General features: G+C 32.2%; 1 protein-coding gene across 2 annotated transcripts in view; it reads right to left on the bottom strand.

Moving 5' to 3' along the window:
• Positions 1–13,086: 13,086 nt before the first annotated feature.
• Positions 13,087–25,514, bottom strand: part of LOC124363015 (tyrosine-protein kinase Dnt-like) — an 89,859-nt gene continuing 77,431 nt past the window's right edge. For both annotated transcript variants that reach the window (XM_046818074.1, XM_046818075.1), the window contains exons 7-11: positions 23,837–23,996; positions 19,696–19,845; positions 17,777–17,936; positions 15,966–16,102; positions 13,087–13,306 (exon numbers count right to left, since the gene is read on the bottom strand). In XM_046818074.1, the coding sequence (XP_046674030.1) occupies positions 13,195–13,306; positions 15,966–16,102; positions 17,777–17,936; positions 19,696–19,845; positions 23,837–23,996 (719 nt within the window). In that variant the 3' untranslated portion in view covers positions 13,087–13,194. The remainder of the gene's footprint in view (positions 13,307–15,965; positions 16,103–17,776; positions 17,937–19,695; positions 19,846–23,836; positions 23,997–25,514) is intronic.

Below are 25,514 nucleotides of genomic sequence, written 5' to 3'. Positions count from 1 at the left end.
TATTCTTATTGAATCCACCCCACCTACCTACGTTATGTCCAAAGTTCTTCCGGTTGCTTTAATTCTAAGAACTTTAATGTAATGCGTAATTATAATTTTAAATAAACATTTAAATATGGAACAAGAAGTTGCAAAATATAATGGTGCCGAAAGTAATAACCATACAATAAGAAACTGGTATAAATAATTTCAACAATAGTTAAAATGAAATGAATTGAGAATAATTGTAGCAACTCTCTTCTTGTTGAGCAGAAGGGTTTTCTATTATTAACAGAGTATATGGAGATTCTCTGTGAAAGAAAGGAACAAAAAAGAAACGAATAATTGTAAAAGGACAAGTAATCACGTGTGCTCTGTTCATCAATACAACGTGCTGGCTCATTCTCTATTGTCTGTTAAGTGGTTTCTTGTCACGTTTCAACCTCAAGCCCAGCAATTTCTGAGTTCGACAATCCATCTTATGCATCCAATTCGGTTCCATTATAATTTTATGTTTTTAGAAAAAGTTTGCGAATAGGAACAAGATTTTTTTCGTTAAGGATATGAAAGCAAATACGTCATGAAAAGCTCTCATTCAAAACTCTCAGCAGTCTCCAACATTGAACAACTTATATGGAGTAGATTGATGAAATAAATAATCGATGATTGTTTTAATTATAATGATTTTACAAGACATTCATAAGGATAACATAGAACTCTTACGGTAATATTATTGTTATTTAATAAAGCTGTGGCGGTAAGGGATGATTCCATGCGAATGTTAAATCCTTTTTAGCTCCAGTTTACCTTCCCCTTCCAGTGCACCGTCTGAAGTCTTACCCTGACGCATTTTTTATCTGCTCAGACGATCGAGACTCCAAACTCCAGGAGCGAAGTCTATGAGAGCGCCAGCTTGTAGACGGTACATTAGAGGGTGGTAAATCGTAGCTACAGTCAAGCTTCACATCCTCGTTATTTTAATTCCAAACGTCAGAAACCACTAAAGTAGCCAGATCGCTCATTGTGATGATACAAACAAGCAATGCTCTAGAGGTTTTTATACCATTCATTTCATGTACCATTATATTTCATAATGGCCTAAACATTTAATTTACGTAGCAAAAGTGTTCATTCAATCTAAGTTTACATTTGTACTGTAAAAAATAATTAACTGAACATAAACAAATAACAATCTTTCTAGTTAAACGCATCTATCTGAAATCCGTACTCAACACAAATATAATTAATGAAAACAAAGCCCTCAGCAGGAGGGGGTAGAAAGGATAAACTCTAGCTATCAAGTAAAGTTCTGTTCCTGTTGTGATTACAAACCTGCTTTGTGTCTTTACTTTTTAATGAGGTTGTGTGCCCTTTGTCTTCAGAAGAAATCATTTCTGGTACTTGATTATTTACTAGTGTATAATTTATAATGAGTAATTACTATTAGCATATTATAAATTAGAATAATGTACGCTAGAGCTATTGCTATAGTATTGCAGATTAATGTGGGATTGGTCTCTGTTTCTGTTCATGTATATGTTTTACATGATGTTAAATATAAATTGGATTAATCTAGTACGATAATTTGTTTACTATATAAAATATCCAGTGGTACCGTTTATAAACATTGAATTTACTGGTAAATAAACAATACCATTTGTTACAGTGGTTTCATTAGATATTTTATATACACGTAAAACGTCAAAACATTGTGAGGTATATTCTAATTTTGCTCAGAACAAAAAGAACGTAGTCAGTTCTTTTTCAATATTTTCCTTAGTACTTTACTCTTACGTCTTTGGCAATATTGAAAAAGGAATAAATACTGATATCTTAAATAGAGAATAAATAAACGTCCTTTTAACTACAGAACTATAATATAAGCTACACCTAGTCTTGGCTGAAGAGATATAGAAAACCACTCTTAGACACTTGAAGTACTAGTTCAATATTAAGTCCAATGTATTCAAAACCCAACATCCAAGTGACCAAGAGTGGACAATTTTGGACAGTTTGTATTTTTTAATTCCTCTACTTCACTGATGATTCACAACTACTATTGTTTTACAAACTATCAGAAATCATTACTGCTATGCGATTGTAATAGAGTATACATATATAATAATCATGGACTTCTGTTGTTCATGTCTCTATTTAAATCGACGCTTTCAGTTGATTAGTTGAAGAACAATTAGATTTCAAGGTAATCTAACAATGGGTTTTTAGCTCATTTTATGATTTCTTAATTTTTGTTCATATTCTATATGAGCTGTATATTTACAAGTCCCGTTTGTGTGTATTGTTTTCATTAAGTTTGTGAAAAGATGATTGTAAATCTAATTAACTGATCAAATATTTTTTTAAATTTAGCTAAACGATACCAAATCACAAATATATTCAAAGATGTTTAAAGCATTCACGATAGGAAATATTTTCCATACGCGTAAGAAGAAATGCTCAGAACCTTGAAATATATTTTTAGTTATCTTCATGAACTAATTAATTTATATTATTTAAGTTTTTAACCGAACTCAGTTTGTGCATTAATTTTCCAAATAGTGTTTATAATTTGAAAGTCTTTCATATAATGAGTGACGAAAGGGTATCCGGTGTGAAAAAAAATTATAAATTAATTCTGGGAATGTACATTCTGACATCTAATTAACACGAACAAAGACGGGCGATGAAGCAGAACGCTGGGAGTGGTGAAGGAGAGAGGTTGTGGGGTAGGTGGAGATAGGCTTGTAAAGTTCATATCTTCTCATTGGTATTGTATACTTGGGTGTCCCTTTATAGCCATGTGTAACCTGGAAGATTAAAATACACGGAAGGAGCCAGAACAGCGAGCATTAATATGATAACTAAAATTATTAAATTAATCTGATAAATCAAATTCTTTACGTGTAACATATTTCGTTTACGAAATTCCCGTCAAAACGTAAATAGCTACTAGATATGTCAATATTATCTGTAAGTATTGTAATAATTCATTACGTGTTGCAGTGAACTCTTAAATGAAAAACTGTCAAGATAATATATCTTTAACTAACTTTTGAAAGATGTTTTCATGTGTAAAGTTAAGAGAATTATGATTCAAAATACATTTTTCTGATTCTTTCTGAGCCTATATAGTTGTTCTAAAATTGAAAGTAACCAGAAAAAGAATTTAAAACTCTAGAACTGTGAACTGTTTTCTAATGATTTTCCAATCTCTTATCAGCGAAACAATAGATAGTGCAATTGATTTTTTTGTTCGAAAAATATTGCTTATATTAATTTCAAAGCTTTTTTAGATTACTTTCCTGAAAACTCAAAAAAATAGAATTTTTTTGACCACATGGTATTACAAGCATTTAAAGTTGGAAATTTAGGAGGTTTTTATCAGGCCTAAATAAAAACGGCTAAACATAGAAATGTGAACTTTTACAGTTTGTAAGTAAGTTATAGTTTAATAGATTAACTGCGGTGGTCGCAAGTGATTACTATTGCGCTGTCCTAAAGTCGGTACTTGACTAGTGTATCAGGGAAGATTTTAGGGTATTTCAGTAGATTTTATTCATTATTTAAGCTTTTTTTATTTGTATTTGATTACTAAATGTCTGAATATCCGACCTGAAATGCAAGTCATTTTACTTGGAGTAATAATAAAATGTCTACTTTTTCTGTGTTTTGTGAAGTTATTTTAAACAACTACGCACATAACATAGAACATATTTTCTAAACATGTCAAATGTACCACCCAAATAACCTTCTTAAGTGGTCAGGTATGTGTTAAAAATCCCTGATCTCGAACATGCCGAACAACTATCACCATGTATCGTTATATCACGAAATCTATATAGTTTTAAATTGCAAATAAATAAAATAAATTGGGTTTTAATTATTTTTTTGTTACAAGCTTGCCCATATCATTTTAATCTTCTTTTTATGTGAACAATTAATACGAAATATACAATTTTGTAACTTATTGATAGAATATTTTAGATTAGAACTAGCTGTTTCCCGAGGCTTCACACACTTTTTGTAAGCTTTGTCAGTGTACGAGCACTCCTGCTTCAAGTGAATTATATTTTCAATGTAATTTAGGTTTTCCTTGTTGCCACGATCAATAAAATCTGTCAAAAGTGTATGTTTATAGCCCTTGTAAATGTACATGCACTATTATAAAGTGATCTAGCACTTAAGCTTTAAGTTCAAACAGAAACTTGTTTTACAGACAAATATTCATCATAACTTATCGCCTTCAAATAGTAATTAGCTATTTATTATACGAAACTGTCTCATAATTGGAGTTTATAAAGTGCAGGTGCTTTTAAAATATTTGTATCTTTTGCATCACCGCCTGGTGGCCCAGCTACATCAATGAGCGTAGCACATAAACCTTCTCCGTGTAAAAATACACTTGCGTATATACACGTGCGTGCGTGTGTGTGTGTGTGTGTGTGTGTGTGTGTGTGTGTGTGTGTGTGTGTTTGTGTGTGTGTGTGTGTGTGTGTGTGTGTGTGTGTGTGTGTGTGTGTGTGTGTGTGTGTGTGTGTGTGTGTGTGTGTGTGTGTGTGTGTGTGTGTGTGTGTGTGTGTGTGTGTGTGTGTGTGTGTGATCCAATTCTGATAAAATTCTGCTATTGCAATTTATGCAAATGTAATTAATGTAAATAAAAGTCGTTTCACAGGTATTTGGTCTTCCGGTCTACGCTAGTTTGGATATTTAAACGCATATGTGATATACGACCAAATACAAAATAATGTAATCGTAAAAAGTAAAAGCTCTGAGGTGTAACGGTAGCACGTTCACCCGGCAAGTGAGAGATCCGAGTTCGAGACCTGGCGTAGCAAGTACTTTTTGTGATCCAATGTTTATTGAATTTATATGTATATATATAATTATATATATATTTACAGAAACAGGTTATTCTCTTCTAACAAATAAACCACGGTATATTTGTTTGAAACATTTATAAATTTTCGTGTATCTATGTACACTTCTTCAGATAAATATACTTGTATAAATCTTTACATAAAATGTGAAAAGAATAGGTAAGTACTCATACAACAAAAGCAAACATTATATATATATATATATATATATATTATTTTTGCTCATATATAGTTTGAAGTAGTTTTAAAGTAAACTGTTTTTTTTACATAACTCTTATTTGAGTGAACGGGAAATTGCTTTCAAAGTAATAATATAATCATTTTTATAGTTGAAAGAAAATTGTCTTAAAGGTCATCTACTGTAGATTTTACAAGTTTTTAGGTTTAGCATTTTAACATTTATTCTCTTGATTTTTTTATAATTTAAGAATTAGAAAGCAAGATTATTTCATTAGAACAACAGTTTTGAAGATTAAGCAATTTGAAGCAGTTTCTTATAACCAGTTATTGCATAAGTAATACAACTTTTTATAAACTTTATATCAACTAATTATATATACAAAATGATCGAATACAATTAATTAATGGGTTAGTTCAAGCCAGTTCACACCTCAGACACTTGTAAAAGTGGTAAGAACATGACGTTGTGTTTCCTCCCCCCCCCAAGCTGCTCATGCTTTATGATAAGTAACGCGCTATTAGACAAGCTTGCCAACTCAACACTTCTCTCGTCCGCTGTAAATTTATGCAAAGCTCTCCTAATTAGCATTTGCACTGTAAATATTGCCCCAGTAGTCTTCGTTAAGCTTTCCGTGTATAACTTTTTCTGTCAATTAAGGAGGTTTTCTTTTTATAGGTTGTTTGTTCCTACATACATAGAAATTGTACATGAATATGTTTGTATGTGTGTGTGTGTGTGTGTGTGTTTTATTAGTGAATTTTAAATGTGGGAATGGACTGCAATTAAATTTTTTTATATTTATGTCATACATGACGAACAGCATGAAGTCCGCATTTGAGAGAATTCTGATAGATTCTCAAGTGGGAGAATTACCTTCATGAAATTTGTTAGTTCGAGCGTGACGTGTTACTGCACTTGCCTTGTGTCAGTGATATCACTTGAGTTCACTCACTCCAGCCATTGCAAAAATGTTTTTTTATTATACTGTATGTCAATCTTTATTACAGATAAAGAAGATGTTAAAGTTCAATCTCCAAAAGAGAGTGTTATACTTTTTTGTGACATATAACGATGCAAAATTTGCAAACTCCTATAATCCTACCAAATTCTTATATATATATATATATATATATATATATATATATATATATATATATATATATATGAGACTAATAAAAATACACAAACTTCAGGTGTGAAAAGTATATAATACGGTGTCTTTACATAATTATACGTAGAATTTCGTGATGAAACAAGGGAGAGTTGAGACAGCTATCTGCTTAACGGAAATGTTGGTGACTCAAGATGGTAGTCTTAATTCCTGCTGCAATCACGTCCGCAGTTACGTAAACGATATTTTTATCCAGTGTCAATAAAAATTTTGCTAGTTCATAAATTTATGTAGTTACGTACGAGTAGGTTTAATACTACAAGTATTTTATAATTTATTGTATCGTAAAATTGTGTCTACTGTTTGTCTACAAAAAACATTATTAATATTTTCGTTTGCAGGATTAGATCACTGTCTGCGTTCTTATGACGCAATGATTTTTTTAATTAAATTGTTACTAGGCTATATGATATTTTTATATACACGTACTTTTAAAAATAAACCGAAAAACTCCTGAAAATTGTTGAAAGAATCCTTCGGACAACACAGCGCTTGAGAATGTCTTACAAAGGAGTCATTCATAATTCAAAAGGTTAACAAAGATCTACATAGATATTGTCGCCCGGTTTGGACCAAACCCATTAACATCAGCTATCTGATGCTGAAAGTTGTGCTTCTGTTACTCCTTATCTTCAACTACTGTGATAATGCCAGGATGGAAAATCAAGACGAGAATCAGTGTGTGCCTTCATATCCAGAACAAATATGTTAGGTAATTATCAAATTGTGCATCTCATTCATTGTTCTGATTTCATAAACAAATTCAGTTCTCATTGAAACGGAATATTAGAATTCGTAGGCCCACTCTCAAGAAGAATGAATTTGTCATTGTGTCAGACACTTTACATGTGTTTTATCCAACTTAATGAGGTTTATCAATTAGGCACAAGTCGAAAAAAACTCTTGAATAGTCAGATGTTTTCCTTTTAAAAGCCTTTTGTCAGACAAATAATTTCCATGAAGTGCACGGTTCTCTATCTCTCTCTTTTGCTCTTCTCTTTAACACGTTTAAACATAGCTGTGAAGGACTCTTATGAAATAGAAATCGGAAAGTAATAGATCAAATTCCATTAGTGAAGTGTAGGAAGAATACACAAGTAAACTTACTTGCAAATCATACATCTTAAATAGATTACCCACAGAGAAAATTCAGCTATCTAGGAAATACTTTCCTTTAAAAAACTTCGATGGCAGATAGTAGTAGAGCAGAGATTAGTAGGAAGTCTTTCTTAAGATATAAGAATAATAATATTGCTTTCAAATGAAATCAATATTATATTTATTAGTTTCCTATTTTTCTCTACATAGTCGCCTGTTCATTGTAGACGGCAATTGACGAGCTGCACCCGAATTGCATCGCTTTAACACCAGGCGTTACTAACGCTGTTAAATGGCCGCTACAAAGTGACAACATTCCATCGCTTGTTAAGCTGATATTGTTACAGTAAAGGATGTTAAAATTGTCTCTTTTAGATACTTAATATGAAACACTTTTCCTCTAACTGTAAAACATTTTTCCTAAAAACCTTAAAGTTTCAGCAAAACTATAATACTATTTACCTAAAATATATATTTCCTTTTATATAAAATGTGTATACTAAAAATATACATTTATATAAAGGGTATCATATTATCATGCACCAATTTAAACAAATCGAGTCATAAAAAACAACAATTTAAAAATATAATAATTGAAAATAATTTGTTTCTAATAAATGTTAATCTATACACACCACGATATACTAAAATTAAATATTAGACATTAAACCATACAATGGACATTTATTCAAAGTGTGAGATGGGAAGAAAAGGCTTCTTATGTTCAGAACAATACATTGGATGCAGTAGACATTGGGTTAACAAGCCCTCTGCAATTTCACCGAAGTGCCGTAACCGGCAGAACACTCTCCGATATTGCGATTAGACACATACTGGTCCTTTTGTTTCGTTCTCTTACCCATATCCAAGCATTACCTAAATATTTACAACAAATTACTTCCTACGAAGGGTTTTCTATAGGCTTCTTCTGTTATTGTATTTGATTTGCAAATTATAACGTATTATACTTATTGATACATGAACAAATATTTCTACAACCATTTGCATGGAAAATTAGTTTTGGATAATGTCAAAAATACAATCTAAATGTTGTTTTTAACTAATGTATTAACTAAAAAAAACAATCCACTTACAAAGCGTAATACTTTGGCCATGTGCTGATATATATTTTGTACCATATCTAGTTCTTCCAAAGATTTTTAAACACTACTTTAAAATTGTTTGTTCGCTATTATTCCTAAACTAGCTACTACTTGCAGTTTTAGACAGTTTCTTCAATTCATCATGAACATTAAGTGTAAATCTGTACAAATTTTCTAACAGATTTACTTAATTTTGTGTGAAATATAACTATTTCGGTAAAGCAATTTAAATTTAAAATTCACCACAAATCATTCCACAGGTTAAGACGTAAGAGTATTATTTGTTATTTACAGGTCAGAAAAACCAGATAGAAGTGTAAATAATATATTTTTTAATTTTAAAATCAGCTGATTTATTCATCGGATATTTTTAAAATTTAACAAAATCCATTTCGAATTCAGTTGATGAATTGCTGCTTGAATTTTTTTATAGTATGTGTTCTCGGTCCTACAAATTGCTTAACGGCCTTTAAGCTCCCGACAAGTCTCATTAGCTGAGTGTAAGCGATGTCTATCCCTTAAAGGGACGGAAAACATAAATTGTCTATATCTCTGTCTTTCTCTCTATTTACACGATATCTCTTGAATTAACTAATTTATAGACTTAGAAATTTAATAAAGCTTCATTTCTACACGCAACATCGAGTTCCATAACAGCATGTCACTCCATAGGATTTTACTAAGCCTTAGCAAAAACTTTTACATTGATATTATGGTAACCATAATGGTAAAGAGAAAACGGTAGAATAAATAAACAATTAATTTTTTACATACACCTCAATATTCTACTCTAAACAGTGTGTTGAATTACCACTGTGCAAAATATATTTAGTACTTGACATTTGTTAGTATGTTTTGAAAAACATATTTATCTTAAAGAAATAATCATTCAACCAACACGTAAACTTTTTCAAAGTAACACTTACTGAAAATTATCTATAAATTGTGACTTAAATTTGAATATATCTATTAAAAAATCATTTTAAATAAAGAATTCTATCAAAGCGTTTACATTTTTAAAATTATTAAATTATTAATGTTTCCTAATTTTACATATATAAAGCGCAGTATTGTACTCTAAACTGTTTGTTGAATCACAGCAGTGTAATGTTTCAAAATGTATTCACTACTTGAACTTTGTTAGTTGGCTTCGTAGACAATACAGAACAAATTAGCTACTGAATAAATATTTCAGAAATTTATGAACTCTGATAATAGAAACATCAGAACACCACCTGATGGGAGGGGAAGTTGGATGTTAGGCGAACTTGTATCTCCCAGCGGACCTACGTGACTGGAACTGGCAAAGTTCGCCAACACTGTGCTTGAATAATTGAGCACAGTTACAGACTGTCTCGGGCTGTATTGTGCAATAGTTAATAGACTGTTGTGCGCACAGAATAACCTTTACACGCAACTTATTAGCTGTCATGAATAAATAATAAATAAATGTAGTTACTTTACTTGACTGCTTTATATAAAGGCAAATATTGACAATAACAGAATACGCTTTGTAAACGAGAACGAGTTCTTATTGTATATATTATCACAAGCATTGGTATACAGCTTAACAAGAATAAACATATTTATGTTTTTATTAAAACTTCCCATGTATAACTTTTGTCATGAAGTTAAGTAAAACATTTGGCATAGTGTAGGGCGATATTTTCTCAAGTATAATGGTTGATAAAATTAGAAAATTCACCAGCTCATTTTTGATCCATAAGAAATATAAAACAAATAATAACTATTGAAGACTCTTGGAGCAATTGGAAAATTCTTTAAATATTACTAATATACACAAAAATGTGGAGTTGCCTGAAGATGAAACCTTTGGTTTGGAAAGGCCTCGTCCAAAAAATAAACAATTTGGAAACAGTAGTGTTTTTATTAACATTTAGTAATATTTAAATAATAACTATATAAAGCTACATTACCTGATATATCATAATTAAAAACAACTTTATTTGTGACAAAAAGGTCGAATTCAGGGTATAGTACCGAGCTGGACGACAAAAAACATTGAAGGCCACTAGGTGTTATCTGCCGAGCTGAACGACAAAAAACAATGAAGGCCACTAGGTGTCATCTGCCGAGCTGAACATCAAAAAACAATGAGGACCACTAGGTGTTATCTGCCGAGCTGAACGACAAAAACAATGAGGGCCACTAGGTGTTGTCTGCCGAGCTGAACGACAAAAACAATGAGGGCCACTAGGTGTTATCTGCCGAGCTGAACGACAAAAACAATGAGGGCCACTAGGTGTGATCTGCCGAGCTGAACGACAAAAACAATGAGGGCCACTAGGTGTGGTCTGCCGAGCTGAACGACAAAAACAATGAAGGCCACTAGGTGTGGAGTATAGAACGTGGCCACAAACAGCTGACCTGACGCAGAGGACAACCATGGCAACCCGTAATGTTCCAGCGAGCTAAAAGGACAATCATCAAACTTGAAAATCTTAAGTGCTTCTCAGTTGTGTATTTTTTGCATAATGAGCTCAATCGTAAGTTTGGATCGGTTCCATAAATATTGGCGCAGTTATGCAGTTCCTATTTTTTTATATCTGATAGCCGAGTTTTAATGTCTAAAAGCTAACTATTTAAATTAATTTAAACTTCAATTCCTTTTTGACAGTTTAAATGTAAAAGGTAATTGTTTTAATTAAGGACAGCTCCGCTTAGGAAGAATTGACTCCAAATAATAGTAATTGAGGTCTAGTTATATTTTTAATGGTAAATATCGTGATGGTGTTTCTAAATTCTTCTTCAAACTTTTAAAGGGTGTAAATTCTAAAAGCCTGTTTGGATAATTCTCTCATTCAAGTATTACACTACATGCTAGCTGGCTATTGTTTAGTTCAAAGTTTATGTTTTTATCTGAGAAGCGATCCCGTTGCAGCACTGGGGATAGCAGCAACGCCGGGTTTTCTTTGAAGTTTGTTTTCTGTGGAGAGACAAAAGATTGGAGCGCTAACGAACTTAACACTATCTCAATCTGGTATTCCCTCTGAATCAAAGACCATTAAGTCTGTTGGGGTGGTGATATTACTAACTTATTTTTTGTAGGGGAAGTCCATACAGTAAGATATAGCCAATTGTGATAGTTCAGTATATTTTTAACATCAAAAATTATTTCCAAATACTTTTGCGTGAACTATGTTATATAATGAGTAAAAAATATTTATAAATAACAAATGACACAACGAAAGAGTTATTGAAAGGTAAATAAACACATTACTGGAACCTTTACAATTTTCCGAAAACTATTTTCCGTTCCGATTTCAGTGGAAGCAAATATTAATTAACATTTTTCTAAATGGCTTATCCTTTTTTCTTCTTATTGGGAGAAGTTTGGAGAGACTTTAACTAATCTGTATTTTAGCGAAGTTGTCACTTTGGTTTAGTTTGAAATGGGACATTACAAACGTTAAGACTAAGACCCTCACAGGATTCAAACTGTACTGTAGTGATGTTCTACAAAATTTTCAACATCACAACATCACTAACAACTTAAATAAAAGGACAGACCAATTTCTTAATCCATTTTAGCTTTAACATTAGTACGCTCTTTAAGAAAAAAAACAAAAAAAACAAAACACCTTAGAATTGTTGCTTTGATACTAGATTAAACTCAATATTTACATTGAATGAACTTTTGCCATTATACATACGTTACATGTTGTGTACAGTTATGATTTCAAACAATGAACTAAATTTGGTCTCCAGACTATGCTTTTTCACCCTTACGTCGATATATAAAAACATCACACATATTTTATTGCTTTAGGTTTTGTTTTCTCGTATAGCAATGTCATATAATTTCCGAGCATGCGAAAGGACATATTAATCTGCCTTTGGTTTTCTCTTATCAGAATAGGAATACATTACGAATTTCTCCAACTAAATAACAATGATGTATTTTGAATAATTGGGCATTGGTAGTAGGCCTATGTTAATGGTTCACCATTGAATGGGAAAAAATATTCTCGATTGACATTGATATTATGCCCCGGTTGGTAAGTACATCTCTGATTTAACGACACTAATAAAAACTCCAATACGTTCTTTCATCAATGAGAACATGAAGTCTTTGTATATTAAACGTTTTTGAAGTCAAATTACACAGTATTTTGAGCTTCTCATTGTATTTCAGATTGAATTAAACAATCGCACTGACATCGTTTCGTGATCTTATTGTTTCTAAAAGCCAATAATCTGTTTCCCACTCTCTCCGGTTTGAATTACAACAGCTCGTCAATCCAAGCGGTTATTTTTCCTCGAGACACAGCCAACCATTTCATTTGAAAAGTAACTGTTTTTTGCTCCACGTACAAATTGAAGTGGTAAGTTATAAGTCATCTTGTTTCCTATTTATACGACCTTGAACGTATACATATGGCATTATTTCTTGTTTTTCATTGTACAATTTGTGAAATTTCCTCCAGAAATACACTTCAAATTCGTTTTTGATAGGAACTTGGTATTTCTTGACCTTGAAAGGTGTTCGTAAATAAACTATCAAAAGAATATGATATACCAACCCATCCACTGCTATATTAAGGTGGAGTCCAGAAATTGCTGGGTTATTTGTACAGCTTTTAATGGGACAAAAAAATATCATTAAGACCTAGAGTTTCGTAAACGTACGGGAAGATAAGGAAAAGTCAGACACTATACAAGTAACGGAATTTAATTCAGTTTATGTACAAACACTTTATGGTATTTTCAGATTTTTTAATTAAATACTTATAACAAACACGTGATATGAAACACTGAAACTATCTAGATGTACCGTCCAAGCGCGTTTGAGAAGTCATACAAACAGTCGAGCAGCTGGGAGAATGACGGGCGGTCCTCGGGGTCGGCGATCCAACAGCAGGTCATAACTTCGAATCTGTAATCAACAGCAAACGCAATAAAATCAATTTTTAAAACTATTTAACGAATTAAATAAATGTTTTTTAACTTGGTACAATAATATCATGTTATAAGCTTTTACTTAATCTGTTTGTAAACAAGATAAGAGTACGCTACACCACGTGTAGTGTCACAGTTTTCACTAAGATTGGATGCAATCATTGAAATCTATTATATATCTATAAGCAAATTAATTTTCCACACAGACTGAAAGACGGAAAATCATAAAGGTTCGTTCTTCAGGCAGACAAATAAAAACTGTGTCAGCCTGTTGAATCATAGCGTTGAATGATGCTCAAATTAATTCAATAGTTGGACATGCACTATCAATAGAACTCAAAGATGTCAAGACAGATTTAAAGTCAAGAAATAAATTCAATTTCCTAATCAATGGATTGTTTTTCTAAGCAGTGTTTGAATAATAACAGTTCCTCTGAGCTATGAAAGGTACCACAACGCAACAGTGTACTGAAATCAAATATTATCACTTAATTTTGACAATGAATTTCTACACTTTTTCTTTTTACTTTTTGGATAAAATTCAAAAGATGAAATCTCAAGTAATTGGATTTAGTTTGTTTTACAAATTTATTCAATCTGTCATTTTCATATAGTCATGCGGTAACCTATGAAACAAATATACAAATATTATCAGCCAAATCTCATTGAGTTTTAAACACCACCATCCAACTCAGTGTTGCTAATATATAACCAAAACTACATGCAAAATTTGAAGTCTATAAGTCAGGTTGACTTCAAGATATCGTACGGAAAGACAGATAAACAAACAGACGGAAATTAAATTTTCCAGCTTAACGAGTGATTAGCCAAATCACTAAATCTCAGCCAATAAAAGTTACAATCAATGTGTAATAAGTATCCACTAGACCCATGTGTCAGTTTTTAAAAGTGAAATTTTTGCAGTGTATTTGTAAATAGAATCATCAAATTTATATCAATTTTGTAAAATATCCACAATTATTATTTAATGTTATGTTTTTTTTTTTTTTTTTCAAGGTGTTTGCTTTAGTGTGTCGTATTTCTTTGCCTTTATTACGTTAGGAGGGCAAATAAATTAATATCTTAGCTTTCCCGATGTATGTTCGGCAAATCCTCGACGGTATGATGACTGTACAAATTATTAATTTTAAAGGAATGATATTCCACTCTACACGATATTTGTTTGTAATTTATTACCAAGTCAGAGATCGAATATGACCTTAAAAATTTTACCTGTTTTAGTTAGTGCAGTAAAAATAAGTAAGTAATTTACATGCTCATTACTATAAATTCTCAAAAAAGAAAGTTGACTTACAATTGGGCTTTATTTTTACAAATAAATCCAATACCACTCGAAGGTATTGACATTTACATCAATCACATACATAACCTGTCTGAAAAATACCAATGGCCTTGTAATGGCAAGTGCATGTTCAAAGTTTGACGCAAGCAGTGTGTTTGGCAGTTGGCCTTGGCAATCTACGTGCCAGACTGACGAACTTTTCCAAACCGTTCGGTAAATATCAATTCAAACGACTAAATTCTGGAATAAAATTGTTTTCTGAAGAGCGCAATCAAGTGAAGAAGTGGAACGTTTGGCATAACTAAATAGGATAATTGATCTAAAATATGGCATTTTTATTGTATGGGTAGTAAAACTTAACAACTTGAGTGATTTGCGTTCTCTACCATTTGCGCGTCTTAAAATTAAAGCTAAACTACGAGAATTGTGAACGAAAAAAGTGTTTTAGTTGTTTAATACAATTGGTCATAGTTTATCTGACCCTAAAATTTGGCGACTGAGTAATGTTTAGTTCATAACAACGATTAATTGTAACTTTTGAACTTTTTATCAAATTCATGTCATAAGAAAACTAATAATTTTCTTTGTTAATAAAATTCCTACTGTAATATCAATGAAAAATTTTTCAAATTACTGAAATATACACCAGTAATGGCATATTTTAAAATTATATGACTCGCAATGGAGAACTAGAATATATGAAAACGAATTGATATTTGGGTTTCACTATATTATGGAACATAATGTGTATGAGCAGTGGACAAAATGAACATGATTTTATCATGGTATCAGCATGGTTATATAAAAAAGAGACTCAATCACTAAATTTAGCGTATGAAAGATTAACTCATTTTGGGACAGGAGGGGAATAATAAAATTACTTTATGTTGATTTAATAATAACAACAGAAGAGATTATGGGGAAAATCTGCAATGCAAAAGTGCTGAATGAAAATTATTAGATTTTAGGAATAAAGGTTTGGAAAGTTTAACAATTGTGTTTGCTATACATGTGTTGAATATACGCTATTAAACTATTTTTATACAAATGCCATTAATATTAACAAACCTATCATATTGCTTCATATTCTGTAAAAATTTACCGTCTTCGATTACAACCTTTTGCAAATTTCCATGCACCCAACTCCAAAATATAATTACCTATTCTGCCGTGATAGGCAGAAGCATCTGTTTTTCTGGACACCTTTTGCATTTACGCACTCATATATTTATTAGTTACGTTATTGTAGTAAGTATATTTAGTTAACTTTTGCTATTTAATTGGTTGGTATCAATTGTATGAAAAATGTGGATTTTATGACAAGGAAACTCACAGTTGGTCTGGACAGTTGAGCGGCTGAGCGAGCCGGTAGCCGTCCCTCAGGTACGCCGCCATCTCGAAAGGATCCACTTCAGAATAAGGCTGTTGGGCCAATGTGATCAGTTCCCACAACAACACTCCGAACGACCACTGAACAACAAACAGATATGAATGAGTTGAGAATATAGTGGAACGTGCATACCCCACATATTTTATTATATGTGCACATCAGCATATATTATTACTATAAATCGTTAAGGCCTCGAGAAATTGTTCCAGGGAAAAAATTTAAATAAGATCATGTAGATTTGTGTTATTTAACTATGAGCAAAATGTTACAAAAGAAAAGTAAAATAACGTAATGCAGATGTATTTTTTTTTAACCATAACTAAAATTTGAAACTTGCACTCTTAGTAACATTATAGATTGTATTAGCAGTTTTTCTGATCAAGTATCATTTTTCCAAACTACCAGATCACGAAAACAGATACAAGTTTCAAACAGTAAATTTCTTGGAACGTGCTGAATTTGGCAAAAATTATATATTGATTTCAAACCCTCAACATCGCTTAAGAATACAAATATGTGGTAGCCTTTTATGTCTGGAGGACCGAGAGCAGTAACTGAGCATTCCATCTAGGGCAGAGACAACTGTTTCACCATGGTTTTGGTTGTATGTATCAATATTATGGAATTAACCTAATTAAAGCCTATAACACGATTTACTACTATCATCAATACCCAATCTGGCGATCCGTCTTAGTACATACACGTACATACCTATAATCTAAGGAAATAAAAATTGATACTATACGTCACGTAAAATAAAATTATAGTATGGGGAAAAGAAATAGGTGGAGGAAAAACTTAAGATTTGTCATTGCATTACTTTAATTAATGAGGTTATTTATGCCTCTGAACATAAAACTCTCTATAAAAAATTTAAATAGTAAATATCAAATAAAGTAACACTGTTTCGTTACACTAATCGTAAATCCAAAATATTACTTTTATTCTTTACAAAAGCCACAAACTTATTAACGTTTTATAGTCAGTATTTAGCGGTATAAAATTACCACTTATCGCACCCCATGTGCCAGTGAATATTTATAAGGGAATATGAAGCAAAGAAAGGCCTAAAGTTTATTTTCTATCAATAGTAGTATTCTATCAAAAGCCTATGTGGTCCTCGCTAAACACAAACGTAATACGTTTTTGACCTTCTTCGCCCTATCTGTCTTTTATCCTTCACTTCTATTGTTTTTCGTCATTTGCATAGTATCCATATGAAGTCTTTTATTTCTAAAGTTTTTTTTCAGTATCACATCTTGTGAAACTATCCTTTATGTTTAAAGTTTGTTATTGACGATGGAAAATTTGAAATAATAACAGGATTTCTGGCATTTTCTTGGGATTTTATCCCAGTGTGTCACTTTCAAATGTGCTGGTGTGATGTGTGTTTGTGTTCTTAAATTGTGATTATGACTTGCATCCTGTACAATGACAACACTTAGCTTAATTTTCTCATGCCTAGCCTCGTAGCAGTTTTCAGGTGTATTTAATTTCTCTGTTTGTCTTTTTTCCCTTTATTAGTTGCAGCCTATTGCCACACGTTATACCTTTGAAGTACCAATTGTCTTCTTACATGACGAGAGTGGATATATGTAATAGGCATCTCGACCGCTGTTTGTACATTTTGTAACATGACGATGGCGAATGTTCAAAATCCTGTTATCTTTTCTGTATCTTGTACTTGAAGACAATTTTTTCTATTAGATATTACTTAAAACAATACAATTGTAAAACGTGTACGATTAACTTACGACATCTGAAGGAGCTGAGAAGGTTCTGTGTACCAGGGACTCGTACGCGAGCCACTTGACCGGCCGGTTCTCGTTGTCCCCGAGACAGTGGTAGTCGCTGGGGTACAGGTCTCTGGAGAGTGCGCTGTCTGTCACCTTCACCCGCAGCTTTTCATCCACCCTGCAGCAAAGCGTGATGACACATGAGTGTTTAACATACAGTAGTCAGCTACAATGTAAGGATCAATTTAGGGATGTAAAACCACTAATTCAGGAGATGTAACCCTGAAATTACATCCATATTTCATTATTAGCCTGTTTGCTTTTTTATTTAAATATAATATTTTTAGCTTAAATATTTTGTTTTTACTTACTTATATTTATGTATACTTTGTCTTATTTGTGTTTCAGTTGTGTTTCTGTTTGATTTAAAATTTATCACAAAATAAAAATTACTAAAAACATGTTTTGCAACGAAATAATACAATTTGTATATAGATTTAAAGGTTTAAAATTAATTACATATAAATTAAAGTAGTATTCAATTTTAATTCAAAGTAACTATTTATTCCTCTTGCTAATCATTATTGCAACATTCGGTATTGACAATAATACTGTCGTTTTAATGACAAAAAAAAAATATATATATATATATATATATATATATATATATATATATATATATATATATATATATATATAAAATCGGTTGCTCCCCTACACAGATGGTAACAATAACACCAGAAATAGAACACACACGGGTACATGGCATCTATACACCAGCAGTAGGACCACCATCAATGAATAAAAGGGTCCTCAACGATTGCTTGTGTTAGAAAAGGAGGCTTAATTTTGATGTTTTTACGTTTAGATGATTTTGTAATGTTTATGGGCAAAAATGAAAGGGCTTCTTAATTGAATACCAAAGAACTTCAATGTTTAAGAACTCTTTAGATATGAACTTTTATCTAAGGGCAAAATAAAAGGGCACTATACCGTAGGCGTCCAAAGTGCAACTCAGTATATATAGTTTATTGGCTGAGCATTAGCAAAATCTATAGTTTAAGGGGCTGGAAAACTTATTTTTTCTATCTGTCTGTACATATTTCTTCGCGACATCTCGAGGACGAACATACCTCAAGACATTAAATTTTGCATGCAACTTGAGCGAAGTCTGTTACGTGCCAGGTGGTGGTGCATAATATTCTACCTAGTTATTAAAATGGATATGAAAGAAAACATCAGTGAAGCGTAAACTTACTGCTATTAAAATAAATAAAACTTTTTATTTTATATATATATATATATATATATATATATATATATATATATAATAAAGCTTATATAGACAGATATTATATCATCTGTCTATTAATTTTATAATGTTACGATAGAGCTTAACTCATAAAAGGTGCATTATTTGTAAATTCATACTGGGTTTAAAATAGTGTTACCTCACTGTAGCCTACCTTATATTCTGTCGGTCTCTGCATAGTATGTTAACATGTTATAAAGAGGAGGAAAACATGACATCAAGCCGACAAGTCTATTATGCTCATGTATCTGGAAAATACATTTTATCCCAAAACGTGTACCCCACTTAAACGACATTGTAACATGAGATATTAACCAAGTCCAGCGCTCCTACATCACACTTATATCAACTTACTCATACTTACAATGTGTAATGTAGTGATAATGTTAAAACTCTTTAATTCCACCGCGAAAAACCAATAACTTGTCATTTGAGCGAAGAAAAATTTTAGTTTTTTAAAAGTTCTTGCAAACCTGAACACGATTATTTCATAAGATTATTTGTTGGTACAAGAGGTTCTTTAAATCAGAACTAGAATTCTCTCAGAACGATTATTGTCGATGACATGAATCCAAAACATATGTTTTCAGTGGTAACTAGATTGACAGGACATCCATTTACTTACACGCAGTTTCTTGTAGCAAGGTCTCTGTGCCATATCCTCTGACTGTGAAGGTAGACGGCGGCCGTAGCTATCTGTGTGGCCATCTCCACGAGGTCCTGAGTCACCAGAGTGTAATGGTCTCCCCCTCGCGTCCTACACTGCGTCAGGAACCTGAGTGATCAGAGACAAACCTCTATAGGTCATGATCCGCAAAAATGGTCAAGAGCTTTTTTAATTCCTGAATTACTCGTAAATGTAAGGAAGCAGAAGCCCTCATAACTTTATTTGGCTCTTAGTCCTTAGTTTTCTGGATTCAACGAGTCCCTTTTTCAATCTCATTATCCTGCACACAAATCTAATAATATATCATTTATTATCATGTAGTATATTATGCAGTGCTAGGACTTAAAGAAAGCTCATTAAAAAAAGGACTGAAACTTTGAAAGGGTATGAATCAATTTTTTTTATAGAAAGAGAGAGAACACATAAACACTGAGTGTTCTTGTACTCGACTCCATAGAATCTCGTTTGAGAGTCGCAGCCGTATATTTATACTCAAAAACAGATCAAATTATTTTTAAGGACAAGAATCGTTGAGAACAAAATTTTAAAGCGAATTGTAACCTGTCCAAATAAGTGGCTTTTTAGTCGTATTTTTTTATTATCTGAGGTATCTTTGGATTTCAATTTCGTTAGTAAAGGAACTTTGGATTTTTTATCCTCGTATTAAATACACCCATTAGAACAGAGCAGTTTGTCTCGATCAAGGTAGCTTATTTAATGATCTGTGCTCGTTTCGATATATTTATCTCTTTTTTATGTTAAACTCTTTCTGAAATGACAGCTCGTATATCATTTATATTAGCAAACACAATTAAAGTAATTTTGAAGATATTAATTATACTTGAAATTTCGGTATCAATTTACAATATCGTGACCATGGAAAGGTATGTTCATTTTTTTCCTGAAAACTACAATTTTTCCTGAAAACAATAGTGAAAAAAAAATTCATCGGCAACAAAAATCAAAGGAGTTACAATTTTTTTAAATTCTCTGAAAACTCTGTTTTTGACAGTACCTCTGGCAACACTATCCATATTTGACAGTTTGGTATTACTCCGCGGCTCTCTCAAATAAAGAAGGGACGCCATTTTGAACTATTTTGTTCCTCCGTGTCCATTCCTAACCTCCTTATTTGACAGTTTGGTATTACTCCGCGGCTCTCTCAAATAAAGAAGGGACGCCATTTTGAACTATTTTGTTCCTCCGTGTCTATTCTTAACCTCCTAGTTCAGTAGCGGTAATGGCACACCTTTGTGTTGGATGTTCGTTATCTTACGTGGAAGCAATTACCCACCTGAACATTAAGGTAAGTGATAAGTTACTGAAATGATAGTGACTAGTACGTTAATCCTGTCAACGATGCCTGCCCGCTGCGCACTGCTTGCTCTTTTAGAAAAAACATTAACTCGAGCTTGCAAAAGTCGAATCCCAGATCACGTGATGCCCCTGCTCCTTAACGCAATAATGCCCGAAAGGCATCAATATAATACAATAATATTCTTTCCCCCAGTTTATATTCACCTGTGATAATAATACTAGGCTATAAATGCCCAACCCATGAAAAAAAGTCAATTTTCCATGGTCACGGTATTGTAAATAAATACCGAAATTTCAATATAATACGTGAAAATTAACTTACTGAAGTTATTGATCAAGGTTATAACTTTATTTATGAAAATATTTAAACACAAACCGTCTAGAATGTTCGCATTATATTTACCAGATCCCTCGGGCCCACTGAAGTAAGGCAAAGCTGGAGAGAAAATTCAAGCCGGTTAGGTGGGTTTAAAAGTTGATTCAATTATAAGTATGTAAGCCTGATATTAAAGAACCATCAGCCCAGTGAAGTGAGTATAATGAAGCTGACTTGGCCGAACTTCTCCCAACTTTTCGCCCGTTTTGTTCCCGCAGGCTTGCCTCGTTATTGCCTCAACTGTGTTTACAGAAATGGAATTAAATTTACAACGAACTTTCCAGAGTTTTTCCAGTAATTCGTGTGGGCTGTTTCTTTATGAATCGTATTTCCATATTACAGCTAAGGAAAACATTCCCTAAGGTCTTGCCTTATTAACACAAGCACAAGAGTTTTAAAGAGGTTAAAAAAAATTACAATGCAAATATTTTAAATTAAAACCAGTAAAGTATTTTTTTTAATAGATACAATAAAATACAGAATTTGTTAATGAGTTTGTTAAATTTGGTTATTATAACACTTGGTCCTTTTTCACTTCATATTTCATAATAAATAATAATTTCTGTTACAATTTTGCTATTAACGGTGTATGATTTTCACGGATAACAGGATTTCAGATATGTTACGGATATTTTATGTCCGAAATCCTGTATTGAAATTAAATTAAATATGCCTTTATTTAAGAGGCGGAGTTAGGGCTATTTAGCCCTCTCTACCACTCAACCTCACATGATATACAGACATGTATATGTACATTAAATTTTGACCTTAACTAATAACTAATTGAATTTTAAATTAAAATAAATGCTTAACAATTAACCAAAATATATACATACTATGTAATAATTAAATATCAAATTTATCATCTTAATATGTAGAAACATTACAAACACAGTTAGATTAAAACTTAAATTAACAGTTTACTTTTTTAAGAATATTGATTGTATTCTTTCAATCAATATTGTTTCGTTTGTATTTTGACGGGAAAAATATTTATAATTAATTCAAGCTTAATATTTGAGAATGAATTGAGACTATAATTCATTGAAATGCGTCTACCTGTGTTATTTATTATCTGTACTATTCTCTTGAATCATTTTACGTAGTGAACGGATTTTGTTTTGCTTTAAAAACTACAAAGTGCTCAGGTACCGTGCACAGTTCTTAAATATCAACGTTCATCGTCACAAGGTTATATTTATTCTTTGATAACTAACTGAAGGTTATTTACATCAATAACGTAATGTATGGTTGGATATTTTGGCGTTTACAATTTTGTTTAATATATGAAGTAAAAATTATTTCTTTTTTGTAAAAGCATGTGCCGTAAAAATTTTAATTTTGTTACCTATGTAATAAACTATCGTACAACTACAGTTGACAGTTATAACTATCATCCTAATTAATCAATCGACACTTAGGTATTGTCCGGAGCCCACTACTTTTGGAAGAGTTTTTCCAACCGAAGACTAATATAACTACATTGTTAGAAGAGATTTTATTTTACTTACTATGAAAATTGCATGTCATTATGACGATCAGTTCTTGTTTCCTGGCATCCCAAACGTAAGTGATATCGGCGAGAAATAGTCCACTCTGTCTCTGTCTACTATTTCTTATTACGCGGTATAATTAAGTTTATATGAGGTTATCACAGATATATTACCAGTATCACAGTTAAATATAATTTTTACTAGCGCTCACGCAATGTGAGCTTGGTAATATCTCAAGGGATGTTTATTTCCTTTCACCAAAATTTCGGGATGGCACCGAATGGGTCACCGCACTGATGGCCAGGGGCATATCCGATCGGTACTTTTCCACCAAACTCAGATCACGTCCTATAATGCGTCCAAACTTTCCGACGCCAGATCAAGTGAGACGATCTGGTAGGTGATCTAGAAGGTACTCTGAGGTTGGGAAACTACTGATCGGAAATGCCCCTGGCTTTGGTGGACGCCTTCAGCATATAGTACAGTGTCTAAAATCAAGCTCTTGATCAAGATCACATGAACGCTCGAAATGTTCTTATGTTTATAACACGTACGTATGTATTTGTCTAATTATATAGTCTAACAACAAATAGTAGAGAAGGACAGAGGGGATTCCTTCTCGCCTACATGGCTTTCTTTTGGGACGTAGAAAACAAGAACCTTCAAGAATCTTCTTGACAAATAACTTTTATATTACCACAAATAAAGTCTGTTTGTTGTTTCTAATATTATAGGTTTTGAAGGTCCCCTGTAAGAAAATCTTTTCCAAAAAAAATGCTCTCTGGAATAATACCAAAGTATCAATTAATCGTTCAGATAATCCTAATTGAAATTTAAATAATTCACGGCCAGACCAGCTTTGTTGACACGAGCTACAATCCTTACGAACACATAACAAGATGAAGAGACTTACCTCTTAAGATTTCCATTGCTGATGTATGGGTAGACGAGAAGTGGTGGAAGACATGGATCAGTGTTGGCTGCAAGTACTGGCAGAATGTTCTTGTGTATCAGACTGTACATGAGGGTTCCTTCTGACAGCAACATCGACACTTGAAGCATGGATGCTTCTTCTGTTTAATCAAATTCAGTACTTAGCTATTGCTAAATTTGCCGGTTACATCTCTTACTTTCTTAGAAAACAACTTTCCGTAAATTAAATTCTGTATTTGTGGAAGGATAGATAGTGATGATCCAAACACGGTAATTGGATCAATTATGAAGAACTCGTCGTATTTTTACATACAATTACACCTGTGCTCATTTCAACTAAACACTAGATATGCTAGAAATATACAGAATCACATATGCAAGTGTCAAGACAATTAATAAAAGTACCGTAATTGTTTAGAGTTAATGAGTACCAGGTGCTGACAAAGAGCAATGTGGCCATAAATTATCTTGCGAGGCCAATCTGTATTCTTGTGGATTAAAATACTCGTTACGTGAAACTCTCAAGTAAGAGTAGTCAGAACTTTTAGGACTAGTACACTTTGTTTTTTTGATAAGTATAACACTTTATAGAAGTTGTACCGAATATTCAATTGAAAGAGGGTTTAGGATTCAGAAGAAATATGTTATAATTATCATAAACGGTAATACCAGAGAGAAGTTCCTTGGTGGATTCAAGCAGCGTGAATTGCTAGGTTTACCTAGCCTTTATGTCTAATAGTATAATTAAACTAACAATTTTGTATTATTGGGCTCATAACAAAGATGTTAATTTTATTAAACTAGAGGCATCAAGAACTACAATCGTTTTTAGCTGCACATAATTTTGACGTATGTCAAGTTGATGTCATGATACAGGAAGGACATCGATTAAAAGGCTTCCTGAGTCAATAAAATCACAATTTTATTCTCTAGTCTAAGTTCCAAGAATGATTTAAAGGAACAGCTGTTGTTGACATTATATGCAAAAAAGGATTATTATTGAAATGTAAAACGGTCATTTTTTATGCTCTCAAATAAAAGTAAGTGTCTTGTAATTTAATATAATATGATAATAGAAGCTCGGAATAAACAGCATTACAACTAATTCAGAACTAATTTGAAACTCATTTATGTAATCTTAAATGTATTTCATTGTATAGATATGTTAATGGAATGCCATTAGGAAAATCGTTTGTTTCAAACTCATAGGTTTCATAAAGTATGAATAATGAATAACTTTGTGATAAGGACCATACGATATGGTGCGAGCGTATAGTAATTAAACTACTTAGTATGTTTTTGAGCTTGTTCAAAATGAAGCCAGCAGTGCAGTTATTGATTTTTGTTTAAATACAATGTGCATTTTATATTATTGCATTATCGTTATAGTTGAATATTTATTATTTACACTGTTAATATTATAATACACGTTACTATGTATAGCTGCTCTCAGATCACACGGACATACTTAATGAACGCTTGATTAGATATTTTTCCACAATTTATTCTAAATATTATTTCATGTTTGGCTATTTGGATTTTATTTCAGAATTTAAAAAAAAATCATTACGCCTTCTTCATAGGCTTGCGCTACTGGTGCCGTAATTAACTTAAATCTTTCTCCGGTTCATGTCTTTGAATCCTTAAAGTCTCACCGT

The sequence above is a fragment of the Homalodisca vitripennis genome, chromosome 5 (assembly GCF_021130785.1).
Source record: "Homalodisca vitripennis isolate AUS2020 chromosome 5, UT_GWSS_2.1, whole genome shotgun sequence".
Classification (NCBI taxonomy): Eukaryota; Metazoa; Arthropoda; class Insecta; order Hemiptera; family Cicadellidae; genus Homalodisca; species Homalodisca vitripennis.
This window is presented reverse-complemented; position numbering and strand designations above follow the sequence as displayed.